Below are 27,751 nucleotides of genomic sequence, written 5' to 3' on the forward strand. Positions count from 1 at the left end.
GCCCAGAGTTCAAGCCCCATGACCGACAAAAAAAAAAAAAAACAAAACGAAACAAACAAAAACAAAAGAGGGGCTGGAAAGGTGGCTGAATGGTAGAGTGCTTGCCTTGCATGCATGAGACCCTGGGTTTGAGTCCTCAGCACCCCATAAGCAGAAAAAGCCAGAAGTGGCACTGTGGCTCAAGTGGTAGAGTACTAGCCTTGAGCTGAAGAGCTGAGGGACAGCGCCCAGGCCCAGAGTTTAGGCCCCACGACCGGACCCAAAAAAAAGCTCTACCATTGAGCTACATCCTGACCCCTAGTGCATTTTTAAAAATCCTAAGTTCTATTGGTTGGTAATAGAAGAGTTAGTGACAAGCACATGCCAGATGACTCAACGATTGATGTCTTGCTCAGTTAGTTACATTTACGGCTGGATGGATGCTTGCTCAGAATAAGGGACTGCCATTTGCTTCATTAGGACTTTTTTGGCAGTATTAGAGTTTGAGTCTTCAGCTCACTGGACAAGCACTCTGCTTTAGTTCAGTTTTTAGATAGGGTCTTGTAGTTTTGTCCCAGCCAACCTTAGATGGTCCTCCTACCTCATACTCCTGCACAGCTGAGATTGCAGGTGTGTATCACTGAGACCAGCTTCCTTTTTTGAGATAGTGTCTCACTTTTTTTTTTTTTCTTTTGGCCTGGGCTGGTTCCAGGAACTGTGGTCCTCCCATTTCACTTCCTGTGTAGCTGTGTAGCTGTCTCCTGAATTTCTGAATCCATCAGGATTCTCATTTTGGAGTAGCTTTGCCATTTCTTTCCCCTGAGCCCTTGGACACTACCAGGTCTCTGGCAGTGGCAATCGGATGGTGCTCAGGCTGTGTGCCTGGCATGAGTCCCCCCACATTGTGCCTTGTAGATGATAGCAGTTACTCTGCCGCAGAGTAACTTCTTCAATTAATGTATCCATACTGGACTCCCTTAGACTCTAGTTGCCGGACTCACATCAAATAAGCCAGCAGACAAACTCCGTGCCCTGCCTCTCTGGTTATCTTTACAATACTTGGGACTGGATGGCATCGTGGAGAGGATAAAGCACGCTTGCCAGCTGGTGAGTAGACACCTCGGCAGTGACCACGGTTGCCGTCTCTGCCCCTGTCCGCTGCTCACCCCCTGACTACCGCCTCATAACCAACTGGCTGCTCACCCCCTGACTACCGCCTCATAACCACCTGGCTGCTCACCCCCTGACTACCGCCTCATAACCAACTGGCTGAAGGCCCTTCGGCTGTTCTTGTTTCTTGTTGCATGCTCTGGAAGAGGTTGCTGACACCCAGCATTATGTTTGAGTGAAACCAGAATAAAGGGAATACTGCTGTTAGCCAGGGTTGAGAAGTTAAATTGGTTTTCAGAGAGGGGAGGAGGCAAAAAGGGGGGGAAATATTCTTTATTTTTATTTTTTGGGAGCACTGGGGTTTTGATCTTAGGGCTTGTTTACGAGGCAAGTGCTCCGCCACTTGAACTGGCCCAACCATTTTTTGCTCCAGATATTTTCCAGATCAGGCCTCAGACTTTTTACCTGGCTGGACTTGTCTGGCAGTCTTTCTGCCTGTGCTTCCCAAATAGCTGGGATGCTAGGCATGTATCCACCATACCTGGTTTGCTCTTTAAGATGGAGTCTTGTCAGCTTTTGTTTCAGCTAACCTTGAACCTGGGTCCTCCTTTCTCTACCTCTCACATAGCTGGAATTACCACTGCGTGGCTTGTTCCTTTCTTTCCGTCCATATTTGTATGTGTTTTTGCATGTGTTGGGTAGGTGGTTATTTGTGTGGCGCTGGTGTTGAACTTGGGTCCACATCCTTGCTAAGCTGCCATTATCCAGCACATGCCATCATGCCCCGTTATTAGTTGAGATAAGGTCTTGCTAACATTTTGTTAGGCTGGCCTTGAACCTCTAGCCTCCCAGTCTCTGCTTCCCAAATAGCTAAACATGAGCCACTGTAGCCCCCCACTCCCTCCCTCCCTCCGTTTTTTGAGATAGGACGTCCAAACTGACCGTGAACTCTTGATCTTTCTGCCTCAGTGTGCCCAGTGCTGCCATTAGAGGCATGTTACACCATGCCCAGTTTGGCCTGGATTTGTGACACACTGGCTTGGGTTCCTAAATTGGAGGTTTCTGGGCATCTAAGTCTAATTCTCCTTGTATTCAGGGTATTCTATTTGTGAGAAATGTATAATAATCCTGTAGCATATTGATCTGTTGGGTACTGTAACAAAATGCCTTAGAATGAGTAATTCCAGGGCCAGTACACTCAGTGCCTGGGAGAGAGGGCTTGTTGCTCGCACACACGCCAGCAAGAGCAGGCTCATTTGGGCTGTTTTGGTTTTGTTGTTTGTTTTGAGCTGGTTTTATAAGCGCACTCTGATCCCACCATGAAGGCTCCATGTTCTGGCCCCAGCCACTTCCCCTGCCTCTCTCTCACTGTGCCGTGGAGATTGGGTTCCAGCAATAAAACCACAGCTTTTAGAAAGCATGATGTTACCTTTATGAAGTGCAGGAGCTGAGCTTGCCTAAACTAAGTATCGTTTTGTCCTGTGTCCCCTCTCAACACTGCCTCTGTTGTCTACCCTGCCAGGTAGCAGCAATAAGTCACTAAAGAAACTACTTAGGACTGGGGACTGGTGGCTCACGCCTGTAATCCTAGCTACTCAGGAGGCTGAGATCTAAGGATCACGGTCCAAAGCCAGCCCAGGCAGGAAAGTCCGTGAGGCTCTCTTCTCCAGTAAACCACCAGAAAACCGGAAGTGTTACTGTGACTCAAGTGGTAGAGCACTCACCTTGAGCTGAAGAGCTGAAGGACAGTGCCTAGGCCTGGTGTTCAAGCCCCGTGACTGACCAAAATCAAAAAAAGTTACTTAGGGCACTATCTGATCACCACCTAAGTTCTGCACTCAGTCTCGCTTTAAATATGTTCTTGGGCTAAGGTGGTAGATCAGTAGCAAAACATCTTCAGTGTATGCAAAGCTCCAAGATCAATCTCAGCACCTCAAAAAATATTAAAATTTAAAATGTGGGTGTGTGTTTTTGGGGAGCTGGCACTTCCTAAGTGTCATACACACACACATTCACATGGATATGTATAATAGATATTCTACGTAGTTGTACAAAGGGCTTTGTTTCAGTTTGACATGTCAGTTTGAGTATAAGACATCTTGATCGATGTCACCCTTTCCAATTTTTATATTTAAATAATCACTTTCCTATTTTTCCATCAGTAGTCCTCATTCACAAGTTCTTTTCTACATTAAAGACTGAAGATCTGTGTTTACAAAAGCACAATATGTATATTTTTAAAATCCCCTCTTTATGCTACTAGCTCATATCTTGATTTGGTTCTATTGCTGTAGTAACTTCATCGGCTTGGGGAGGGTTTGGGTACCCCAGGGACAGCCTTCAACTCCCCTGGGCCAGAGGAGTGCAAGAAAATACTGATGACACTCACTGTGATGCCCTGAGGCCACCTCCGCCCTGGCCTCCTCCCATGCTAACTCCTCGCTCAACTGCTGCGCCTTCCATTCCCCCTTCCTCATCCTCTTCCTCCTCGCCTCCCTCGAGGAGGAGGAGGAGGAAGGTGGCAGTTAGCATTTTGTTGGTGCCCGTCACCATGAAGCACAGTGTGTGTTGTGTTACTTGGTCCCATAACTTCACCGGACAGAAGTTCCTCTGCCAACGGCCCATGAAGAAGAGGTTTCCTGGGGGCTCTGTGTGTGCTGCTGTGGAGGTAGCCCGACACCATGAGGCAGGTGATGGCTCTGGGCATACCAGTGCTGAGGGAACCGGGAGGAGGTGTGAGGGACTGATGAGGACAGTGGCCGTGGCGCACATCACACGGGGTGCGTCACTGAGCACCACTCGAGACTCTTCAGGACACACATCCTGCCATCTCTTTACAGTCGAGAGAACTTGGTCAAGATCATAGCTAGAAATGACAGGTCGGGAAGCTTAGCCGGGTGCCACGCGCTGCTCTCGTAGTTACGGTCTCCCCTCCTGCTCCAGTGCTCAGCTGCCCTGCGCCTACCTTCTCCCTCAGCAGCTTTCTCGCAAATAACATCAGTGACTCCCATTGCTAATAGGACACTTACAAATATCTCACTACTAACAGCTTCTTGAGCCCTGTACCTTTTGTTTTGGGAGATACTGAGTCGGGTTTGAAGTCAGGACCTCGTACATGTAATTGAAAGATTGAAGCGTATTTGCAGATTTGAATTGCAGAAGTTGACATCCAGACTTAGAATGATCAAGCTACAGATACCTGAGGCCTATGTTTGAAGTGCTGTGAAGATCCTCATACTGTACCTATTGTGTTAATCTAATGAAATCACACACATTGTGTTTTGTCATTTGCAGAGTCAGAGATTACAGGAAAGTTTGAAGAAAGTGGACCACATCAAAGTCTTGGTATGGTATCTAACTTTCTGTTTTTGAAATAACTTTCTTTTAGGTTCAGTTACAGAATGGTTTTCCCCAGAAGCGATACACCTCAGTGGAGTGGCTCCAATAAAAGCATTCTTTGGGATAAAATGACACCATACAATTATTTAAATTCCTATAGCTTTCATAGAATCCATTTATCCTGCTAAAATTTAGGATTCTCAATAGGCGTTGGTGGCCTAGACATGAAACCTGACTACCTGTGTGATGGAGATTGGGAAGATCGAGGTTCCAGACCAGCATAGGAACAGACAAAAACAAAAAGCAAAAACAATCTGAGATTCCATCTCAGCAGAAGAAACTGGATGTGGTGGCATGCGTCTGTCATCCTAACTATGACAGGGAGCTTGAAATAGGCAGATGACAATCTAAGTACAAGCCAGGCAGAAAGCAAGACCCCATCTCAGAATAACCAGTGCAAAAAGGGCGGGAGCATGGCTCAGTGGTAGAGCACCTGCCTAGCACGCATGCGACCAAGTTCAAACCTAACTACTGCCAGAGGAAACAACTTCCTAGAATTCCGCAGAGAGCTTACTCAGCACAGCTTCACCTGCCCAGCCATTACTCCTCGTCACACGGAAAGGTGTGCAATCCAGAATTGTTGAGCTATTTTTTCTGAAACCTGCTGGGGTGGGTGGGGAGGGCGAGGGGATGAGGAGAGGCAGGTGGCCCTGCCCTCGTCGTCCTGGGTAAGAACTTGAGACACTCGGGAATGGGGACTTAGCAGTGCCAGCAACAGCTGTGAGTGCCCATGTGGGTTTGTTTTCTCTGTATTTTAGAATTTCAGGAAACCCACAGGTTAGGTTTTGATTTCCATATGATCATTCAGTGTTTCAGAGTAGAGTGTAATGTTGAGTTTATTGCAGATTCTGCTTAGCGCACATTTAGGTTTCAGGGGCTACTCCACGTCGCCTTCTGACTAGGACTTTGGAGCCAGGTGGCCCAGATTCTAGCTGGGAGAAGCGGGTCGTTGAGCAGCAGGGGCATGATTGTGAGTCAGGAGACCCGCATTCTGCTCTCAGCAGTGTCACGGGGTGATCCTGTGACACTGAGTCATTTTTAACTTCCCAAGGCTGCTGGCTCAGCTGTCACATAGAAGGGCAGCGGATGCATAGACTGGGGGCACAGGGACCCACGGGGGCCAAGGTGAGCGCGCGGCTGGCACTCAAGGCAGAGCCAGACTGCGCCTCCTCCCTCCCCACCTACCTCGTGAAGCCCACTGGACTCTTCTGTTCGTCCTCTCTCCCCCATCCCTTACCTCCAAGTAGCAGAGCTTGATGGTGCTGGTTACTCTGTTCTGTTTTTCGCAGTACCCAGAGCTTTGTGCATGGTAGGCAGGTGCTCTTCTAGAGTTTGATCCCCTTGGTTCTTTTTGAGGAGGGTCTTACTATGCAGCCAGGGCTGGTCTTGAACTTGAGTAGCTTCTGCCTCTACTTCCCGATGTGAGGATTACAGGTATGCACCACCATTCCTGGCAATCACCAGTTCTTTTAGAGCATTTTATGTAAAAAAGGCCAGACCTAGCCCAGGCATAAACCTGAGCTCCACGCCTTCTTCCGGTGGCAAACTACATGGGCAACGCTGCAGCGACTGCCTATTCAGTGCATACTAGTGAACACGGCTGTCTAGTCCTGAGATTTTTTTTTTCACACGCCATTCCTTTGACCCTCAAAAAATCTTCATTCTGCTTCCTCCTTCCCAGCTCCCAGTGCAGAGCCCTCCTGTTCAGCAGCGGCTTCCTAGATAGCCTTCCCTGCCTTCCTTCCCTGCTCAGGCTTTCCGGTTGAAGCCAGCTCACCATGGTCCCTCCTGGGGTCAGTAACACCCACACTGGCCACGCTGCGCTGCGGCCTGGCTGGTCTGGCTGCCTGTCTTCCTTCTCTGTCGCCCCTTATTCTGGGCTCTGCTTTTATTTGAGCCCTGCCTGCAGTAGTCTGAATGTTCTGCCGTTCCTATACTTAATCTAGTATTTCAGATAGTTCATAGAATTGATAAATCTCTGTCTACCATGTGGCTCACACTTGAAGTTTATGTAAATAACACTGTAAAGTGTTTCTTACACACACAGGCCTTTGAGACTAGAGGTCACAGAGAGAAGCAACATAATTAGAAGTCTGGCTTGTAGCTCATGCCTCAGTGGGGATGGCTGGCTTGTCACCTTTTTTTTTTTGTCCCCACTTGCCCATTGGGCTTTCTCCAGTATACTTAAATATTAAGCTCTTGTTTCTTTAAAGGCAGTAATAGTTTCATTTCTGTGGCCATTAAGCAGTGTTTAAACGGCATTTCCATGTGGAATCTAGCTCCTCGGGTGGCTGACGGGGTGGGAATCCCCGGAGAGGCAGGGCTCTAGGACTGGCCACCCTCGGGTGCTCTGAGAGGACCTGTCCTCTTGTCCTGAGTTTCTTCACTCGGGCTGTGACACTGCTGTCGTTGAATGACAGAGACCTGCATCCTGCAGAAGTACCACAGAGCCTGCCCGGGGGCATAGCTGCCCAGCGTGTGCCTGCACAGCAGGGCGGAGCTGATGGCCACTGGATGTGTGCACTAGTGCGTGCTAGCACAGGACAGGGCGCTCTCATGTCATGAGGTTATGCCGAGTGGCGAGGTAGTGTGCGATGTGTCTAGTTCCCTACACAAGCACTGAGCAGGTGCAGTTGAGATTGCATACCAGGGCACCAGGCCCTCTTACAGCGGGGTCATTTACTTCCAAACATTTTGCCAGACCGTTGCTCTCTGCTGCTCTAGCAACTGAACCTGAAGAGCCCTTGAGTGATCTGGTAGGGGCGGGCACCACTCTGCCCATTTCCAAACTGGTTCACTGGGCACGTAGCAACACCAGGCTTCTGTTTGTGCAGGTGGAAGATGAGCTCAGCTCTCCAGTAGTCGTGTTCAGGTTTTTCCAGGAATTGCCAGGCTCAGGTAGGTGATTTTGGGAAAAGGGTTCTTTGGTGTCCATGTCTACGGGCTGTTAATTTGATACCATTTAAATAGTACAATATAATTCATCTTTGATGTTCTTGAGTTGATGTATTTGGAAGGCAGGCAGTGTTTGAAGGCATGCACGCATCCTGTGGGGTGGGGTTCTCCTGTGTGGAGGGCAGTGAGGCAGGAGGGGCTGGCACGGGTGGTGCGGGCCAGCGTTGATGCTGGCACCAGTACAAGAAAAGGAGGGAAGGTCAGATAGTGCGAAAGGTTTTTGCTCAGATCTTCATTTGAACGCCAGTCCTGCATGCCTTCGTGTTTGCTCTAGTTTCCAGCTCCCAAATGCCAGCGGCGGCGGCTGGGCTTGAGATATGTGGGCCTTCGTGCCCAGAGATGTAGATTCAGGAGCATGGAGCCTGGGAATAAAGTGTCACCAACCAGATGACCTCTGACCCCACATTCAGCCTGTCGCATCCCTCGTGCACTTGGCAGTGGGTGAACTTGTAATGAAGGTGGCCACCCCCTCACAACCCACCCAGAGACCTCGTCCGCATCCTCCCAATTGTAGCTCCGCTCCCCAGCTTCCCCAGCTTCACACACAGGCCTCACACCCTGCAGGAGGCTGGCTCCCGCTGCCGGTCCATGGCCACCCCAGACCATATGAGAACGAGTGCAGTGGCTCACAGGAACATCTCCTGCCCAGCTGAAGGGCCATAGTGGAGCCCCGACTCCCTTCTAGAAGGCAGCAGCACAGTGGGTTTTCTGGTCAGTTTGCTCAGCTAGGGTGAAACCTGGTCTGCCTTGGTCTGGCATGAGGAGGAAGCCAGGCCCACAGTAAGGAAGGAGTCACTGCCGTGGTGCTCGGGCCCTGCTGGCCGGTAGCTCACAGGAAGCAGACCTATCGTTAAGGGAATGAAGAATTGTGTTTTGGAGAATGCATTGGGTTAGAGAGTTGGTGAGACGCTGACCGGCTCAGACACCCCGCCCGTTAGGAGTATAGGAGGCTGTTGCCTGGGGGCCTCCAGGGGGATCTAAGTGAATCAGGGTTGGATTATTTAACCCAGCCATTTCTGGGCATGAATCCTTCTGTGTTTGGCTTCAGATCCGGGGCTTAAGGCTGTCCCAGCACCCAACATGGCCCCTTCGGCAGTCGGCCGGGAGAGGCACTCCTGTGACGCCCTGAACCGCTGGGTAAGGACGGCGGGGTCTCCTGCTCCCTCCACCGCCTCACTCCCGGGTGACCGGGTGACCGTGGGTATGGGTAGAATCAGCTCGAGGCGGGGGCCCCTGGCAAGGCTCTGGCCTCATTCGGGGCGCCAGTCTGAATGGGCTCCTGAAGTCGCCTCTGGCAGCGCCGCAGATTGCTCAGTCGTCTGAGTCCCTGCTGCCATCCATGTCCGGCCACCATGCCGCAAACATCCTGCAGCCTCGTGAGCATCAGCCGGACGTGGCGTCGGCACCACCGCAGCCCGCACGGAAGTGTGGCGGAGCACTGCGTTCGGGCAGCTTTGAGGGCACTGAAGTAGCACCTTAATTTCAGGCTTAAGAATGTCCTAAATGACGTGGCCCCAGGGCCTTGCTGCGTTGTAATTTGTCCAGAGCAGTGACTGTAGCCACACGGCTGAGCGCTTGGCGCGGTGGGGCCTGCAGGGCTTGCCAGTGTGCCACACCAGTGACACAAGGGTCAATTTGGAAATACTCCCAAGTGTGTCTAAGTGGCTTGCCCGCGTCTCACACACTTCTCTACGCAGGGGCTGACAAGAGGGAGGTCGCTGGCTCCAGCAGTGGCTGTGGCCAGGGTAGAGTGGGCAAGGCATGGACGGGGAGGGGGTCGCTGGAGCTGAGCACTTTCCCTGCAGCTGGGAGAGCAGCTGAAACAGCTGGTGCCCGCCAGTGGCCTCACCGTCATGGATCTGGAGGCCGAGGGCATGTGTGTGCGGTTCAGCCCCTTGACGACAGCAGCAGGTAAGCACTGGGGTCCCCCCTCTTTGTTTTTCCCGGGGAAAACTGGCCACGTCCACTGGAGCCCAAGCCGCGGGGTGACGGGCCTCACTCCACCTAGCTCTCTCCTCTCTGCCTCCAGCCTCTCTCTCTTTGGGACTAAGTTTAGGCAGATCAGCACTGCAGTGTAACTTCTCCACAGTGAGGCTCCTGGGTCATTGGGTTCCTGCCATGACCCAGCACTCTGGGTTTTCCGTCCCCGCACATGGCACTTTCCCCAGTGGAGTTTTCAAACCTAGCTGCGGCCGCCAACCATCTGACATTTGGTGCCAGGGTGCAGGATGAAGTTGGCATCTGTTCTCTGAAGGCAAAGCACCATGCTCTGACAGGGAAAATGAAGAGATCGCGGGGTGGAGTTTTACTCTCACCATGCCTCAGTAGTTTTTTTAAGCTTCAGCAAGGAAATGGGGTTAAAGTTGGGAGAAACAGGGATAGAATAAATATTTCCTGGTCCCCTTGCAGCACCTTGGAGGTAAGGACCCTGCCTATATTTTTCACAGCCCCTGGGGGTTCTCACAGGCCTGAAACCTGTTGGCTTTGATGAGAGGAAGCCTTCTCAGCCACCCTGCGACCTTGAGCAGGATTCATGAGCCCCAGGCTGCTTCCCCAATTCCTTCTGCCACTGGTGTAAAGACTAATGTGTGCAGATTTCATGGTGTCCTTAAATGTGTGTCTTTTTTTCGTTGTGGTGTGCTCCTGTAATCCTAGCGCTAGTGAGGCTAAGACAGGACCTTGAGTTTGAGTCAGCCTGAGCTACCTAGGGAGACTTTGTTGTAAAAAAACAAAAAACTGAAAAAAGAAAGAAATCTGGTTTTGCTTTTCTTTTTTTTTTTTTTCCTTGGTCAGTCATGGGGCTTGAACTCTGGGCCTGGGCACTGTCCCTCAGCTCTTCAGCTCAAGGCGAGTGCTCTACCACTTGAGCCACAGCGCCACTTCTAGTTTTCTGGTGGTTCATTGGAGATGAGAGTTGCACGGACTTTCCTACCCGGGCTGGCTTTGAACCATGATCCTCAGATCTCAGCCTCCTGAGTAGTTAAGGTGACAGGCGTGAGCCACTGGTGCCCAGCTGGTTTTGCTTTTTGTGAGTTGACTTAAAACATTTTTAGAAAACATTTGATTCTTTTCCTAAGGTGTCTTTCAACATTTGTTATAAAGGTTTTTTTTTTTTTTTTTCTCAAACATATCCAAGTTGGGACATGCAGGCATTTGTCCTGCAAAGAAAGGCCTCCACCCTGGGGACACCACAGAGCGGCAGTGTCAGGGGAGAGCAGCAGTGCACCCCTCAGCCCAGAAGTTATTCCAGACACCAGCCGGTGCCACACTCATCTTAGAGATGCTGGGCTCCTTTTTAACCTGTGATAGGATTCTTCGTGTCAGAACAACTGGATTTCTCAGAGCATTTCATTGGCCATTAGATCTACAGCAGCCTCCGCTGTGGTTCGGTCTTCCACAGTGGGGTGGAGCGCCCCAGTTCCCAGCCTCTCCCTAAGCCATCCTCATCATTCTCTGTGGGTTTACAGCGTTAGGAACTCGAGGAGAGGACGTGGACCAGCTGGTCACCTGCATCGAGAGCAAGCTGCCGGTGCTGACGTGCACGCTGCAGCTGCGGGAGGAGTTCAAGCAGGAAGTGGAGGCTACAGCAGGCCTCCTCCATGTTGACGACCCCAACTGGCCTGGGATAGGGGTTGTCAGGTAATGGCGTGCATAGCAGTCCAGAGCGCTGGAGTCGTAGAGCCATCTGTGCAGGACTCAGTAGACATCTGGCCATTTAGAGGCCGGGGGCCGCGGGGGGGGGGGGGGGGGGGTAGGGCGGGGGGGGGGGGGGGGGCAGGCAAGCCGAGCCAGGCTCAGTGAGGCAGCCCTGGTGTGGTGTGCCACACACAAGACAGTCCTGAAAGTTTTCCATCCAGACACCGTCCCTAGGGGCTCCCTTGCCCTCGCTTCCTGAGCTCCTGATCTCCAGATTGAAGTACTGATGATGCTTGATACTGTTTCAGGTATGAACACGCGAATGATGATAAGAGCAGTTTGAAGTCAGATCCGGAGGGGGATAAAATCCACGCTGGACTCCTGAAAAAGTTAAATGAATTGGAATCTGACCTTACATTTAAAATGGGTAATTACGCTTACAAGTCCGCTTGCACCCCTGAAAGGGCCGCTTGCTCTCCAAAGCCGGGGCTTTACATGCAGGGGAGAGTGTGGCTCTCCTCGGCCACCCGCGCCCCCTGCTGCACGTGCCACACGCGCCCTCCCCCAGTGCTGTGGTCGCCCTGGGGATGGAGGGCGTGGGGCCACGCTCACCCGTGTCTTCCCGCAGGCCCCGAGTACAGAAGCATGAAGAGCTGCATTTACATCGGAATGGCGAGCGACGACGTAGACGTGTCCGAGCTTGTGGAAACCATTGCCGTCACAGCCCGGGAGATTGAGGAAAACTCACGGGTGTGTGAGGCCTGTCAGTATTTCTGCCTGGCCGCCTGGCCAGCTAGCAAGGCAGATGCCATCCTCAGAAGTGTCTGCTCCTTTCAGCCTTTCCCTGGCAGTGTCCTTGATTCCTGGCGCGCTCAGTGACGTCACTGAGGGGCCTGTGCTGTGTCCAGGGCTCTTCCTCAAAGGAGCTGGGTCTTTGGGGGGGTAAGGGGGAGGGGCTGGGTCCTGAAGACCAGCTTCCTACTGGAAATGCGCTGGCTTGTTGGCAGGGTAGCGTGGACATCTCTAAACCAAAGGTGTGTCTAAGTTGTGACTCGGTGGGGTGGGTGGGAAGAGAAGGAAGCTGAGGAACAGCTGTCCCCACGGGGGCGGGAGTCCTCAAACTAGACTGCTGTTGCTGCCTCTGCTCACCATGGAGAAGATCGTTGTAAGGAGCTGTTTTCCCTGTTACCCTGCCAGTGAGGCCACTGTGCGGCTGCCCGGGCCTCTACGCGCTCGCCTTCCCTTGACCCTGGCATTTCAATACAGAATTCTGTTTACTGACCGTTTTGAACAGCATCTCTATTGCTGTTAACAGTTTTCTAGGCCACAGTCAAGAAGCTTGGACAAATAACACCTTTCTTACTTCCCACAGCTTCTGGAAAACATGACAGAAGTTGTTCGGAAAGGAATTCAGGAAGCTCAGGTTCAGCTGCAGAAGGCCAACGAGGAGCGGCTTCTGGAGGAGGTGAGGCGGCGCTGGGCACGAGCCGCCGGGAGGGGCCCCGCGCGGCGCCTGGTCCCAGCGAACGCTTGTCTTGCAGGGAGTGCTGCGGCAGATCCCTGTGGTAGGATCCGTGCTGAACTGGTTTTCTCCAGTCCAAACTTCACAAAAGGGAAGAACTTTTAACCTAACTGCAGGTAGGGCTGAAAGTGTGCTGGCCTCACTCCCGTCACCCCGTCCTCACAGCTCCTCTGTCTCTGGGTCCTCTGGAAGGAACCCCAGATGGTGTCCATCTGGGGCTTGGGGCCGCGTGACTCTCCCTTGAGGTCCTCATGAGTGTTCTGCGTGGCCAAGTGCCGTGCTGGGGAGGACACAGCCAACCAGGGGACGACTTCCAGTTGCTGGAGTGTGGAAAAGATGCAGAAGTTCCATGAGGGAAACGGCCCCCAAACCTCAGGTCCCTTCCTTACTCCTTCCCCAGGGAATGATGGCTGCATTTGAGTTTTCAGTGTGCCAGTTCTCAGCTTCCAGCAGAGGCGTGTGTTCCTTGTTGCTCCAGGCCATCCTCCATCGGCCCAGGGCCCCATCCCCTGTGGGCCACCGCCCCCCCCCCCCCCCCCCCCCCCCCGCTGAGGAGGTGGATGCAGGGCAGCTCTGTCCAGCTCCTGGCAGGCTCAGCAATGCCCAGCTCCCCACCGGTGGGTGGGCAAGCTGAATGCATCTCCCAGGGCACTCAACCCTGTGCCAGGAGTCTGTGCCCATGCCTCTCTTTCCCCATCAGGCTCCTTGGAGTCCACAGAACACACGTATGTCTACAAGGTACAGGGGACGGGAGTGACGCCGCCCCCGACCCCCTCGGGAGCTCGCGGCAAACCCAGACTTCCAGGTACGTGACTCCCCGGCCTCGTTTATTACTATTATCCTGCAGCCCGCAGAACAGTCCCCTCCCCCTTCACTGCTCTTGCCTTTCTCTTCCTGATTCTTTACCTGAAGTCCTGTTTCTCTTCACTGCAGCCTAGCCATCATTGGCCTTGCAAACAGCCACTCATTCTTCTTGAGATTTAATCCCGATGTAGTGCCTCAGTGGCGCCCTGGGGCAGGTTAGGGTCTGGAGACAGGCTGCCTGAGGCCGTGTGCCTGTCCTACCGGGGACCAGAGGCTGTGGCCTGGCTTGCGAGCACTCGTCTACAAGCTGCCTGGCCGGGCATCTATGCATTAAAGCTTGTGACCGCAGAGGCCTGCAGCGCGTCCCTGCGGCTCGGCGCCATCCATCCCGTCTCTCCTAGGCCACAAGCCCTTCAGGAGATCCGTGCGAGGCTCTGACACCGTGAGTGACACCAGCTCTGTCAGCCACATTGAAGACTTGGAGAAGATGGAACACCTGGCCGGTGGGCCGGAGCACAGTAGCCTAGAGTCCCCCAGTCCCGAGCAGTCCCCCGAGGCCCCCACGCCTCAGGCCAGCCCCACCGAAGCCCTCCAGAACAAGGCCCAGCACCCCGAAGATCACCACCTGCAGGTAGAAGAGCTGGAGAGCTTGAGATAAGAGTTGCGTGGAGGTGTGAGGCTGCACTGACCATGTTACACTGAAAGCGTGCACCGGGCCACGTGCCCATGATAAAAGTTCCTGTTGTTTGTGCAGAACCTGGACTTTTGCACAAATATATGCCTGAAAGCCAGGCTTTCTTGGAAGGAAGTCATTCATTGTATGCCTAACAGCTGCTTCCGCCCTGCCCAGCTGTACAGCACCATCCCCCTAAGTTACTACAGAACACTAGTCACGGAAGAGAACAGGGAATTTCAGGTGCCCGCCACTTGAAACGCTTGCTCTCATCCCTCTAAATGTAAAGATTAGGTTGCACAGACTTATTGCCAGGACTTGGGGTTCCCGCAGTGTGCGGGTGACAGCATTCCTTGCCTGTCTTAGCGGAGCCGCAGGAGACACAGCCCTGGTTGGCCTGAAAGTGGGTTTCTCCTGGGACCCTAAGGAAGGACATGGCAGCCTGCTGTCCCCGCTGCTGCTTTCCTGGAGGCTGAGGAAGGTCTGTGCCCGCGTGCCCGCTCCGTGTGCGGCAGGACCTTTCCTCCCTTTTATACTACTCTTTGTAAACAGACCCGAGGACTCATCTGTTCAGATTAATTGTAAAGTCTCTTCTTGACCATATATCTGTATATTTTGAAATACTGGTAGCTTTTAAATCGGTGCCTCCTGCACCGCTCACTTCTGTTCATCTGAAAGACTGGCGTAGGCTCCCCGACACGGAGCTGACACTAACGTGCTGCGTGCGCACTGCTCCCTGGAGGCCCTACTCAGGTCAGGAGCCTGCAGCCCCTCGCCCGGCTCCCGCCCCGGAAGACGCTTGCCACCCTGCGGTCTCTTCCCCAACATGGCATCGCGTTCTGTAGCTGAAGATGCGGCCGAGAGGGTAGGAATTCACACTGGTTTGTGGACTGTTGTGTTGGAAGCCTTAGTTATACCACATTAAGCCTCTAATTCCTCTGATCTGAAGTGATTTTTGACATTTGCCACTTGTCAAGACGCAATTTTTTTTTTTTTGGTGCAGATGATTAAACAGTCTTCCCTGTTTATTTGGTCAATGAAGTCTAACAGATAACATGGGGAAGGGTAAATTATCACCTTTAATGAGATTTTTAAGTGTTTTTATATATTTGGAATTGTTAAGTTTTGCGGAAACAAAATTTCCCCCTTGAGATACTATTTGAATGTTGGTTTCAATAAAGGTTCTTGGAATTGTTACGGGTGAACTCAGTTTAGAAACCTGTTTTATCAGGCACAGTAACATTTTTAGAAACAAAACGTTTCTAAAAACAGAATGTGCATAATCACTACAATTTGAGCATTTTACTAGTAGACTGCACAGCTTGGCCTCCCAGCGCGGTGAGATGAAGCTTCCGGAACACGTGGGGGGCCACAGCTCTGTAATGCGCAGGTTGTTCAGTAGTTGGCTTGCATTTCCCGTGCTTCTCAGCGGCAGCGCTTCCTGTCACGCTGCTTCTTCTCCGGCCCTCTCCGCTGACCGTTGACTTTATAACAGGGAAGCACAAAGTCAACGCGAACACGTGCCTTTGCCAAAATAAGATTTTATTTTGAAAATTACGTATAAGACTGAGTAAGAATGATGACCTAACACTACTGGATTGCAAATTCCTACCGATTCCAAACCCCATCGATAGTCTTTGCCACGCCAAAAAGTTGCTTTCTTTGGTAATTCCTATTTGCAGCTTCTGGGAGAAGAAATCTTTTCCCATAGGCCGTCTTTATTCTTTTTGTAGAGGAGAGCTCGATTTCCAGGAAACAGCGTGTTCATGGGAGAAGGGTTCTTCTTTAAGAACAGTAAGGTAGACCTGATGTGTTCAACGAAGTGTGGGGGCTCAGCCAGAGGGGAAGTAGAAAGGTTCTGAGAAAAACAGAGATGGCGCATGAGAGAGGAGAGGCGGTGCGTCCCGGTGCGTCCCCCGTCCGGACACTCGGGTCACCTTTGCTGGATGGATGCTGCGCACTCCAGCTGCTCGCTACCCTGCTACCCTGTCCGTTGAGGACATTCCTATCCCCAACTGAGCACGCTGAGAGGTAAGCCTACCCGGAAGGAACAGCTCAGCTCTTCTCTGCTCTAGGCCCTTGTTTCCTTACAGGGGAGGAAGGCAGGGTCTGCAGATGGAAGTCCTCACCTCTAGTATGTGCTGGTCATCTTGTTGCAGCCAGAAGTCCACGTGTGGAAACGGCGTCCAAGAATACGGGCCTATCCGCAGCAGCTGTGTGTGTGCATCATAGATGCTGATCATCTGGGGAGACCAATCAAGGAGCGGAGGTAAGGCACGCTGCCATGGCCGCCTTGGGCTGCCGCCACCTGAGTGCACCCGCGTGTCGCCTGCCCATGGCGACGCTATCTGAGGCAGAGCGGCAGCTGTGCTCTGTGCTCCCTGGGGCTGCACAAAATGGCCATCTTGTTACTCACCTCTGGCTGCTTAGCTTGCAGTGTCTACTGGCCTACCAATAGAAAGGAAAACTTGAAGCCAGGCACCAATGGTGCACACCTAGAATCCTAGTCAGGAGGCTGAGATCTGAGGATGGAGGTTCAAAGTCAGCCTGGGCAGGAAAATCCATGAAACTCTTTCAAGTAACCAGCTATGCCTCAAGTGGTAAAAGTGCTAGCCAGCCTTGAGTGCAGAAGTAACAGCACTGAGGTCCTCAGTTCAAGCCTCAGAACTGGCACAAATAAAAACATATAAAGCAGATTTGCCAAATGATCCGTTCCCCAAGTACACAGCGGTGACCTAACCTGCAGTGCCCAGTCTAGACCACTTGATTACTACAGGAATGCTGAGAATATTAAAAGGCCGGCAGATGGGCTGGGAAGGTGGCTCAAGTGGTAGAGCGCTTGCCTTGCATGCATGAGGCCCTGGGTTCGATTCCTCAGCACCACATAAGCAAAAAGAAAAAAGCTGCAAGTGGCGCTATGGCTCAAGTGGTAGAGCACTAGCCTTGAGCTGAAGGGCTGAGGGACAGCGCCCAGGCCCAGAGTTCAAACCCCATGACCGGACCCCCCCCAAAAAAAAAAAAAAAAAACTCAGGGAAAACTCAGGGTAAAAGGCCGGCAGAACAAATCACCTTTGCTACCAGGAATGCCATAGTTCCCAGACTTGAGTGCGTTTTATACTCTGAACGTTTCTACAGCTCCTCCCACTCAAACAGGGCATGTGAGTATTTTTGTCTAATTTATTCTGGTAGTGCTAGGAATTGAATCCATGATCCTGTTCTCATGCTCATTAAGCAAACACTGAGCCCTGTCTACAGCCCCTACTTTTTTAAAAATATTTCTTAATTTTTATTTATTTTTTGGTCAGTTGTGGGGCTTGAACTCTGGGCCTGGGCACTATCCCTGCGCTCTTCAGCTCAAGGCGAGCACCCTACTGCTTGAGCCACAGCGTCACTTCTGGTTTTCTAGTGGTTTATTGGAGATAAGAGTCTCACGGATGTTCCTGCCTGGGCTGGCTCTGAACCGGGATCCTCAGATCTCAGCCTCCTGAGTAGCTAGGATGACAGGCGTGAGCCACTGGCACCTGGCTTTTAATTTTTTATTGAGATTAAATGACAACATAAATTTTACAGTATTGTAGGATAGTGACAGTCACAAATACATTTTAATCTTCACAAGGCAAATTGTCATTATCATGGTCTATAAAGTTTGTGAATTCTATAAACCTTGGCAATACAACTATTTCTTCTGTGTTCGGGGTGTGTATCTTTCTTTCCTTTTGCTTAGTGTGAGCTGTTCCCTCTTTCCCGTTCATTCCCCCTCCCATCGCTGCCCTTGAGTTGCATCAATGTCCAGTGCGGCTGATGGGCCCCTCTCATGTATTTTTTCCTGTTTCCCTCTAATTCTGTGCCCTCCTCCTAGCTTCCCTCTACAGCCCCCCCCCTTTTTTTAAAGGGTGAAAAGCGAAGCACCCTTAATTGGCACAAGGCTAGACAGATAGGAGGCTCCCTGGGAAGGAGGGAAAGTGGTCCCTGCCCAGCTGGGGAAGAAAGGCTGGGGGGACCTCTGTCCCTTTCATTTGACCCAGGGCAGAGGCATGAAAATGTCTCTTTGGCTTTTCTTCTCCAGGGTGTACCTTGTGTTGTGCAGCCCCTACTTTTAAAATAGTCTTTAAAAAGCACCTACAGCTTGGGGCCGTGCGGCTCAAAGATTGAGGGGCCTTCCTCAGGAGATGAAGCTCTGTGGGATGTGATGCATCGTCAGTGGCCTGCTGGGGCCGGGGTGTGGAGTGGAGAGCGAGGTCCCCTCCACTCTCCTGCAGCTGTGAGGCAGAGACCTGGGTTCTGCACTTAGGTGTAAAACAAGTGTACACGGTCCTGGGGAAGCTTAGCTTTCGAGAGGCAGCCATCAGCTCCTCTTCTGGGGTTCTTCCGACTCCCTGTTTGTGCCCTCTTCCTGCCTCCCGCTGCCCTCCAAGAGTCTGCACTCACCGGGCCTCCTGCTAACGCCCTGGCAGCCCGCAGCTCCGCCTCTGGGCCTCGATCTCGAAAGGAGGCTCTGTAGATCTCGGCGGTTTTAATGTTGACAGCTGCAGGGGAAGAAGACTGATGTGACCAGAGCAAGTAGGGCTTTACACCCTGACAACATGCGCAGCAGCCAGAGCGGGGGGGGGGGGGGGGACAGGCAGGCTGTGACTACTGTGCTTGATGCACACAGAATTAGCGAGACTAAAAGAACTGAGCACCAGGCTCAGTGGGCAGGAGCTTCAAGACAGAGCAGAGTCCACCTCAGTGGAGCCAAGTTGCTGCTCCAGCCTCTAGATTGTGATCGAGGGGGAGGGAGAAGGGCTCGAGCTCCACACTTGCGTAGGATTCCTGGTCACCCAAGGGAAAGCAGAGGCCTGAGTGACAGCGTCGTTGGTGCGGGCATAGCTGTGCTGTTTTCTCTGCATGGCTTCACAGATGTGTTAGTGGAGCTTCGTGCTCATGGGTAAGCCACAGAGCCAAGATTCGAACCCAAGGCTGTCCTGTTCCAACAGTGGTGGATCACAGGTCCGCCCCTCAAGACTCCAACCCCAAGCCTGCCTGCGCCCCTGTAACCACGCCAACCCTCCAATAAATGCTGCTTACCAATGCCGTAAATGATTGGGAAATGGTTTTCGTTTTCTTCCCGGTCATTTAATTCTAAAGAGAAACAACTGTAAGATACGGGGTCAGGATGCGCTAAGCTGCTGTTCCGACTCTGTACAAATGAGGCCCGCTGAGTTTCCCTGCGACCTCCCACCCCCTCCCCTCCCTGCAGTTCCTCTGCCCCCCCCCGCACCCCTCCCTCCGCCCCGGGGAGTAAAGAGGCCACTGCAGCAAGGAGTAGACAGCAAGCCTCACTAGGAAATGGCAGAACGTACCTGTCACACACAGCGTTGCTAGGTGAATGTCCTCTTCTTGCTTGTCAAATTCACCTACAGTTAGGACGGGAAGGCTGACATCACTAGGGGAGAGGTGCGGGGCTGTCAGCGGCCTCTGCCCGCCATCCTCTATGGCCAGAACCAAGCGAGCTGCCCGCCCGGCCCCGCGCCCGGCTGCTCTGGGGACAGGCAGGGTGGTGCCTCACTTTCCGGCACGAGTGCATGTGTACTGCGATTCGGGTCCCGCCAGCTGCCTTTACCCACGGAATCCAGCCCTCCTCGCAAGCAGTACTTTTGTGTTGTAATCCCCCTCCCCTTTTTGTGCCATTTCTACCTGGGACTTGAACTCAGAACCTGGGCACTGATCCTATTCAAGGCTAGCACTCTACCACCTGAGACACAGCTCCACTTCTTGCTTTTTGATAGTTAAGTAGAAGTAAAGAGTTCAAGGACTTTCTGGCCTGGACTGGCTTTAAACCATGATACTCAGATCTCAGCCTCCTGCCTCCACTTCTAGGCACGCGCCACGACGCCCAGCCCCTAACAATGTTCAGTGTCTGCAGAACTGTCCTACTGAGACATTACGCAGTTCCATTTGTCACGAGTGTTGTTCAGCCTTGGGCCTAAGTAAGTGTGTGCGCATCAGGTGACTCAGGTCCCCAGAGGTAGAGGTGTGACCCTCCCACGCCAGTGTCTGCTCCCCGCGAGCCCCTGCCTGTGCTGCCGCCTGCGCGTCCAGCACCTCCCTGGGCACTCCTGCCAGGCTGCGGGCGGGCTGCCGCAGTCCCAGGCCAGCTATTCTAACTGTGCCAGTTCCGTGTTAGCAAATCTCTCCCCTCATTGTGGACTCTGCTCCGAGGGGTCAGTCTGCGGCTGCAGCCGGCCCTGGCCTGTCTGCACGTGGCTCGCTGCTCTGCTACCAGGGGTGTTTACCACGAGCAAGCGCGGGAACGGAGGGAGAAGGTGGCACTTACTAAGCAGCTGGTGGGTCAGTTTCTGGGACAACTGCCTATCGTCACTGAAGCCCCCCACAAGGTGCACCTCCAGCCTGGAAGAGAGGGGGCAGGGCTCAGAGTCGGCGGGACACAGGGACACAGGGCGTGCGCATGCTTAGTGACGGGTGCTGGGGCCCTCCTCGGCGCCATCAGCCGCCTGTAGCACCAGCCCCTTCTGCAAGAGGCTGAGCATCAGCAGGGTCCCTGAGATGGAGGAGAGAGAAAGGCCGTGGCCCCGCCCTGCGTGTGCCTGGCAGGGTTCCCACGAGGGCGATAGCTGCAAAAGCAAACGTTCTTCACTGCCTCCCTTCCCCAGCCCCGCAGCCGGTGCTGCGGTCCACCTGCCTGCGCTCAGACACAAAGCCCGCCGCCCAAGGAACACGCGGGACCCGTCCCGCACGCTGCCTCCAGGCACACAGAATACCTAACCTGGCCCCCGAGCTGCTGAGCCACCTGCAGGGGGCGCTGTTGCCCCAGCCGGCGGCACACGCGCGCGCCTGCGCACATTCACATTTTAGGAGGGAGGCTGGCCTAAGCGTGGAGTTGGCCGGCCGGCTCACGGGCTCACGGGCTCACGGGGCAGGTGAGGTGGAGAGGAGAGCGGGGTCTAGTGACAGGGAGGAGGGACGGGGTGTGGGCACTGGTGTGGCAGCTGGCCCTGGGCTAGACAAACGGGACTCCACTGTGTACCGCTTGTGTAACGTGCTGTGCGGGGGACATTGAGGGGGGACGGGCAGGCCGGTTCGGAACCCACAAACAGCCCATGCTGGAGAAGTGACCGAGTGGCGGCGGGAGGCTGGCGGCGCGGGGGTGCGGCGGGCTGGCACTTGAGGGCTCAAAGTCAAATGTCCACGGCCAGCCAGCGCCGTGCCCTCCACGCCAGCGCGGCGCTCACCTTCCACACTGCGCGTGGTCGGAGAAGGACTTGATGGCGTTCATGATCAGCAGCACCTCGGCCTTGGTGTCCGACCCATCACAGTGCGTCAGGCAGGTGGCCCCGTTACCTGGAGAAGAAGGGGACACGGCTGTTAGCCCTCGTGGCAAGCGTGCACGCGAGCCAAGGCCGCTCCTGTCCACTCGGCCCACCTCATCTTTGGATGCCCTGGGAAAGAGAGACAGAGACAGGGGTAGAGAAGAGAGAGCAGCCGCGCTGCCAGCCAACCCATTCCGACCAGGACACCAGACAGATGCCAGCAGCCAGCCGGCCTGGCGCATGCGCGGAGGGGTCACGTGGCTGCTTCCTTCGCCTCTGAGCATACCTGTGTGCCTCAGGACCACAATGTGACAAGTGGTGGCATCATCAGAACCCAGAATGGAGACGGAGCCTGTTCGAAAAAGAAATAAAATGAAGCATCCGGTCGCGTCGGGGAGCAGCGCCCACTTGACGGCGTCCTAACCTACCATCCTTTGGGGAGGTGGCTGCAAGCTCTCTTTGCTGAACATACAGAAGGCCCTGGGGTCCCACTTGTTGAACAGACTGACCTCTGAGAAGTCTGGCTCTTTCCTGTTTAATTAAAACAAAATAAATAGCGAGTGTAAATTAGTGAGGCGTGAGTAACTAGGGGTGGGGAGAGCCGAGGTGTTCCTGGGCCTGCGGTGTGTCTCCAGTGTGCTCTGTCACACTCACTGCTGCAACGCCAGCACGCACAGAGGTGCTTTAACCTCCCGAGGAGGGAGGTGCACGAACACTCAGCAGTGCTTGGCTCCACAGTGGAGATGCCTGACCATGTCGGAGCAGTGGTGGGTGACCCCCCCCACCCCCAGCCTTCGCTTTCAGAGACAAGGGTGAAGGCCTTCTCGATGTGCTCATCTAGGAACCCCACTTCTGCCAGTGCATACTGAGGAAGGACCTCAACATGGGCCCACTGCTGTTGCTCAGAACTGCCAGAGCCTGGGAGCAACAGACACGGCCACGAGCAAAGGAGAGGGCGGGAGAACACCTCACTGTTCACTAGAAGACACGGCACGAAAGGGTAAATTTCCAAAGAGCTGCAAACACTATTACTACCATCATGGCGAAATGCTTTGTCACACCAGGAACGCACTAGAAGAAAATTCAGACTCACAGCTGGCCTGACGCAAACGTGACTGTCACTCTGCCTTTGCTCTAGTGTCGGAATGTTCTGTGATCTCATTAAAGACAGGGCATGAGCTGGGCACTGGTGGCTCACGCCTGTCATCATAGCTACTCAGGAGATTGAGATCCAAGGATCGAGGTTCAATGTCAGCCTGGGCAGGAAAGTCCGTGAAACTCTTATCGCCAATAAACCACCAGAAAACCCGAAGTGGCGCTGTAGCTCAAGTGGTAGAGCGCTCGCCTTGAGCTGAAGAGTTGAGGGACAGCGCTCAGGCCCAGAGTTCAAGCCCCACGACCGACAAAAAAAAAAAAAAAAGGACAGGGCATGTAGGATCTGTTAAGTGTCAGATAGTTGAGTATTTGCATCAATTCTTACACAGTAAGCCGTTACTGCGACCCCCGCACTTGGGAGGCAGAGGCAGGACTGCAGAGGCTGGACGCACTACCCAAGAGTAGAACACCTGCTAGCAAGTGTGAGCCCCAGTTCAAGCCCCAGTATGGCCAAAAAAAAAAAAAAAAGAGAAAGGAAAGCGAAGCGCATGTGCATGCGCAGCGGGTGGCTCGGGCAGAACACTTGCCAAGCATGCACAAGGCCTGGGTTCCAGCTAGCGCCATCGAAAATGAAAGAACTTAACGTGGTTAAACTCTTCAGTGAAAGAATTATAGACACTTTTTCAAAAATGTAAAGCTAACAGGTCTCAGTTTCCCCCCTTCCACTCCTCCACTGGAGGCCACTCCCACTGGAGGCCCCGCTCTGGTCTCCTGCAGATGCTCCACCACCTCCCAAGCTCCTTGAAGGTTTGCGCCTCATTTCCTAACAAAACAGAGGACGAAAGCCAGGCGCAGGTGGTTTACACCTGTAATCACAGCGACTCAGGAGCCTGAGATCTGAAGACTCTGGGTCAAAGCCAGCCTGGGCAGGAAAGTTCATGACACTCTATCTCCAATTAATTGCTAAGAAGTACTTTGTGGAGTTGTGTCTCAAATGCAGAATGCTAGACTTGAGCACCAAAAAGCTCAGGGGCAGTGCCCAGGCCCTGAGTTCAAGGCCCAGAGCTTTCACCAAACAAGAAGCAGGAAAAAAAAATCTTATAGGTGACACTGCAACTTGAATTTCATACAACGCCCCATGTGATAGAATAGTCCTCTTTTAGCTAGGTACTGGTGACTCACGCCTGGAATCCTCGCTATTCAGGAGGCTGAGACTGGAGGCTCAGGCAGCCCAGGCGGAAATCATCCACAAAATGTGTTCATGGTACAGCACCAGCCATGAGGGAAAACGCCAAAGAACAAGAGGCCCCAAGTTCCAGCCCCAGTACACATGTGCTTGTGTATACACACACATACAAACAGGACTGGAGGTATGGCTCGTGTGGTAGCAACCTCTCAAGCCCAGCATCACCCAAAAGAAAGAAAAAAAAAAAGTAGGAACAAGGGCAGTGGTGCAGCTCAGCAGGAGAGGGCTGTCCGAATATCCAACACTGCGGGGCGTGCACCAACATCATGAGCTTCTGGGAAGCAAGGGAGTTACAACCACTGGTCCTGGGAGGCCACTCTGGGCAGCACAGCCCTTCCGTGGGTGGCAATGGCCTGCGCATGCGCCAAGGGCCTTTCCGTGGGCTGGCAATGGCCTGCGCATGCGCCACGGGCCTTTCCGTGGGCTGGCAATGGCCTGCGCGTGCGCCCAGGGCCTTTTCGTGGGTTGGCAATGGCCTGCGCATGCGCCCAGGGCCTTTTCGTGGGTTGGCAATGGCCTGCGCGTGCGCCCAGCCATGTGCCCGCCCCCACCCCACCCCACCCCCAGCTGTGACGGAGGCGCTTGCTATGCTCTTCCTGAACCTCATGATTTCATGGAAACAACCCCATGGCTAATGGCCGCAGCACTGAGTCCTACAAGTGCCAGCGTCAGACACTGCAGGGCAGGGATGCGGGCCTGGCTCCACGGCTGCCAGAAGACGGGGCTGCCTGGGACAGGCCACTCGACCCTCTGCCCAGTCCACGTGCGAAAGAAAAAGACCTAGGGCCACCTCTGCCATCCAGGGGGTCTCGGAGACCTGCGGGCGGCCTGGCCACCCCACGGCCCCCGTCCCCGCCCCCAGCGGGGGCCTGAAAGCACCTGTGACTGTAGCTCCCCAGACAGACAGACAGACACACACACACACAGGATCAAGTTTAGTTCCAAACCAGGCACTACAACACATAAAAATAGAACCTAAAGTGATAACCATAAAGTAGAACAACCCCAACAATACACTGAAAGAAGAATGGCTCACAATTTATGAATTGTTAATATTCTAGAACGTTCCACGTAATATTTTCAGACTGTGGTTGGCTGAAGTGTTACACTGCAGACAAGGGAAGACTGTAGCCTTCTAGGCATCCGACTGCTGCAAGAGACCCGGGAACACGAGTATGTGTCATCACAGCCGGGCCCTGGCGGCTCACACCCATAATCCTAGCTGCTCGGGAAGCTCAGATGCCGATCACGGTTCCAAGCCAGCCCAGGCAGGAAAGCCCGTGAGACGCTTACCTCCAATAAACTACTCAGAAAAAGTCAGAAGTGGTGCTGTGACTCAAGTAGTAGAGTACTAACCATGAGCACAAAGAGGCTCAGGGACAGTGCCCAGGTTCTGAGTTCAAGCCCCAGGACTAACAACAACAACAAAAAAGTTATGTTCACAAGGTACTGGTGGCTCACACTTGTAATCCGAGCTACTCAGAAAGCGGAGATCTGAGAATCCAGGTTCAAAGCCAGCCCAGAAAGAAAACATCCAGGAGACTTACCTCCTCCAATTAACCAACCAAAAAAGTCAGAACTGAAGGCATATGTCTATTGGCAGAGTGTTAGCTTAGAGGGGAAAATCCAAGTGCAAGCCTCAAGGCCCTCAGTTCAAGCACCAGGAAACACATACACACACCCCTACCTGATAGGCATTACTGGCTCACATTGGAAACACACACACACACACACACCTGCCTGATAGGCACTACTGGCTCACATCTGAAATCCTAGCTACAAGAGGCTAAGATGTTAAGATAGTAGATAAGAGCCAACTTGGACAGAAAAGTCTATGAGGCTCCATATCCAATTAGCCAACAAAAAGCCAGACTGGAGTCACAGATTAAGTGACAGAGTGCCAGCTGGGAATAAGCTGCTTGGCTTGTGTATACAAGGCCATGATTTCAAGCAGCATACAAAAAAGTGCATCATCTATCTATCCAAAAAAAGCCTCAGGCTGGGTACCTGTGGCTCACGCCTCAGGTGGCTGAGATCTGAGGATCGAGGTTCAAAGCCAGCCCAGGCAGGAAAGTCTGTGAGACTTTTATCTCCAATAAACCACCAAAAAAGCTGGAAGTGGTGCTGTGGCTCAAGTGGTCAAGCAAACTTTTTTTTTTGCCAGTCCTGAAGTTTGAGCTCAGGGCCTGCATGCTATGCCTGAGCTTCTTTTGCTCAAGGCTAGCACTCTACCATTTGAACCACAGTGCCACTTCTAGCTTTTTCTGTTTATGTGGTACTGGGGAATCAAACCCAGGGCTTCATGAATTCTAGACAAGCACTCTACCACTGAGCCACATTCTCAGTCCTTGAGCACTAGACGAGAAAAAGAAACAGAGACAACACCCAGGCCCTGAGTTCAAGCCCCAGGACTGGCAAAAAAAAATAACCCAAAATATGAACTAGAACTGTAACCAAAGATAATTATGTGTACACACATACATATATAGTATTTTCTGTGTAGCTGAGTGCTGTGGACACACCTACAATCCTGGCTACTCAGATCCTGAGATGTGGGAATCTTGGGTTTCAGTGGCAGCCAGGCAAACAAATCAGACATATGTCCAATTACCTTCAAACAAGCAGTTTGGAGCACCAACTATGAGCAAAAGCACTGAGGAAGAATGACACACCCTGAGTTCAAGCCCTCATACACATGTGCGCACGCGCACACTTATACACATGTGCGCACACACACAATCTCACTATGCAGCCCAACCTGACCTGGAATACTCAGTCCTACCTCTGCCCCAACACCCCACGTGCTGGGATTACAGGTGGGCACCACCATCTCTGACTAGTTTATATTACCTTTTTCCCTAAAATAGCACATGCTGCTCATTTCTCCCAAGAGCTTTTAGGTGAAGGCTCCATCACAGCCCTCAGCGACCGAGGTTCGCTTCCTCTCCTCCCCACGTGCCCAAGGCCAGGAAAGCTGGCCAGGACCCAAGGGTCCCCCAGAGGCCCACCCTGGATCCCTCCACCATGTTCCCGTCAAGTGAGCTGCTCCCCACGCTACAGCCTTTCCAGACCCCGCGCCCTAAACAGGCCAAAACCCACCTCCAGGGGCCCCTCCACGAATGGACACTGATGCCACTTCCTGCCGTGCAAACTTGAAGACACACAAGCAGAATTCCTTAGGTGGTTCCAGTGTTTCCCTTGGCCAGCACTACAGCCTTCACTAGCTGGCTGACAGGAACCCAGCACTGGGAAAGGAGCTAGCCAGTGCCTGCCTCCAAGCGGCCAGCGCCAAGATCCCGTCTCCAGTGCAGCGACGAAAAGCCAGAAGTGGAGCTGTGGCTCAAATGGTAGTGTCACCAGGCCCTGAGTTCAAGCCCCAGTACAGGCACACAAAGGGGGGGAGGAGGAGGAGGAAGAGGAAGGGGAGGAGGAGGAGGAGGAAGAGGAACTGGAGGAGGAGGAGGAAGAGGAACTGGAGGAGGAGGAAAGAGGAGAAAAAAAGGGGGAAGTGGGAAGGGAGAGAGGGAGGGAAGGAAGGGAGGGAGAGAGGGAGGGAGAGAGGGAGGGAAGGGAGGAACAGAGGAAGGGAGAGAGGGAGGGAAGGGAGGAACAGAGGGAGGGAGAGAAGGAAGGAAGGGAGGGGGGAGACAGGGAGGGAAGGAAGGGAGGAACAGAAGGAGGGAGAGAAGGGAAGGAAGGAAGGAAGGGAGGGAGGGAGGGAAGGAGGGAGGGAGGGGGAAATTCCAGGGCAGCAAGGAGCGCAGGTGCGGCCCTGCAGGGCTCTATCTGCCCGTCCGTCTGTCTGTCTGTCTGTCTGCCCGTCTGTCTGACGTTGGGCCCAGGAAGTGAACTCTGCGGGCCGCAGCCGGCGCGGGAAGCCCTCCCGACCTTCCCAGGCGGCCACTCAGGGGCAGCGCCCGAGGCCCCGAGTTCGAGCCCCGGCCATGATTTGTTGCTGTTGAATGCGCACAGACGCAGGTCACGATCTCTGGGTTGGGGTGCTGGCAGGAGGCCCAGGCATC

General features: G+C 53.3%; 3 protein-coding genes across 4 annotated transcripts in view; 1 reads left to right on the top strand and 2 right to left on the bottom strand.

Annotated features, from left to right (window-relative positions):
* Positions 1–15,283, top strand: part of Pdxdc1 (pyridoxal-dependent decarboxylase domain containing 1) — a 29,012-nt gene extending 13,729 nt beyond the window's left edge. For both annotated transcript variants that reach the window (XM_013011569.1, XM_013011570.1), the window contains 12 exons: positions 961–1,086; positions 4,384–4,434; positions 7,323–7,386; positions 8,492–8,580; positions 9,249–9,354; positions 10,911–11,082; positions 11,388–11,506; positions 11,708–11,829; positions 12,452–12,544; positions 12,621–12,717; positions 13,302–13,406; positions 13,807–15,283. In XM_013011569.1, coding sequence (XP_012867023.1) covers positions 961–1,086; positions 4,384–4,434; positions 7,323–7,386; positions 8,492–8,580; positions 9,249–9,354; positions 10,911–11,082; positions 11,388–11,506; positions 11,708–11,829; positions 12,452–12,544; positions 12,621–12,717; positions 13,302–13,406; positions 13,807–14,063 — 1,401 coding nt within the window. In that variant the 3' untranslated portion in view covers positions 14,064–15,283. The remainder of the gene's footprint in view (positions 1–960; positions 1,087–4,383; positions 4,435–7,322; positions 7,387–8,491; positions 8,581–9,248; positions 9,355–10,910; positions 11,083–11,387; positions 11,507–11,707; positions 11,830–12,451; positions 12,545–12,620; positions 12,718–13,301; positions 13,407–13,806) is intronic.
* A 319-nt stretch (positions 15,284–15,602) lies between these two features.
* Ntan1 (N-terminal asparagine amidase) lies at positions 15,603–23,303 on the bottom strand. Its single transcript, XM_013011204.1, has 11 exons — positions 23,234–23,303; positions 22,197–22,306; positions 21,817–21,919; positions 21,675–21,740; positions 21,311–21,419; positions 20,395–20,468; positions 19,421–19,474; positions 19,146–19,199; positions 18,507–18,604; positions 16,208–16,321; positions 15,603–15,936 (listed from the first exon to the last, which is right to left on the bottom strand). The coding sequence occupies exons 1-11, from the start codon at positions 23,301–23,303 to the stop codon at positions 15,751–15,753; spliced, it is 1,038 nt and encodes a 345-aa protein (XP_012866658.1). The 3' UTR covers positions 15,603–15,750.
* Positions 23,304–24,864: 1,561 nt separating this feature from the next.
* Positions 24,865–27,751, bottom strand: part of Rrn3 (RRN3 RNA polymerase I transcription factor homolog (S. cerevisiae)) — a 40,300-nt gene continuing 37,413 nt past the window's right edge. Inside the window, exon 19 of the mRNA XM_013011205.1 lies at positions 24,865–24,879. Within this exon, the coding sequence (XP_012866659.1) occupies positions 24,865–24,879 (15 nt within the window). The remainder of the gene's footprint in view (positions 24,880–27,751) is intronic.

This window comes from Dipodomys ordii, unplaced genomic scaffold (genome assembly GCF_000151885.1).
Source record: "Dipodomys ordii isolate 6190 unplaced genomic scaffold, Dord_2.0 Scaffold14, whole genome shotgun sequence".
NCBI classification, from domain to species: domain Eukaryota; kingdom Metazoa; phylum Chordata; class Mammalia; order Rodentia; family Heteromyidae; genus Dipodomys; species Dipodomys ordii.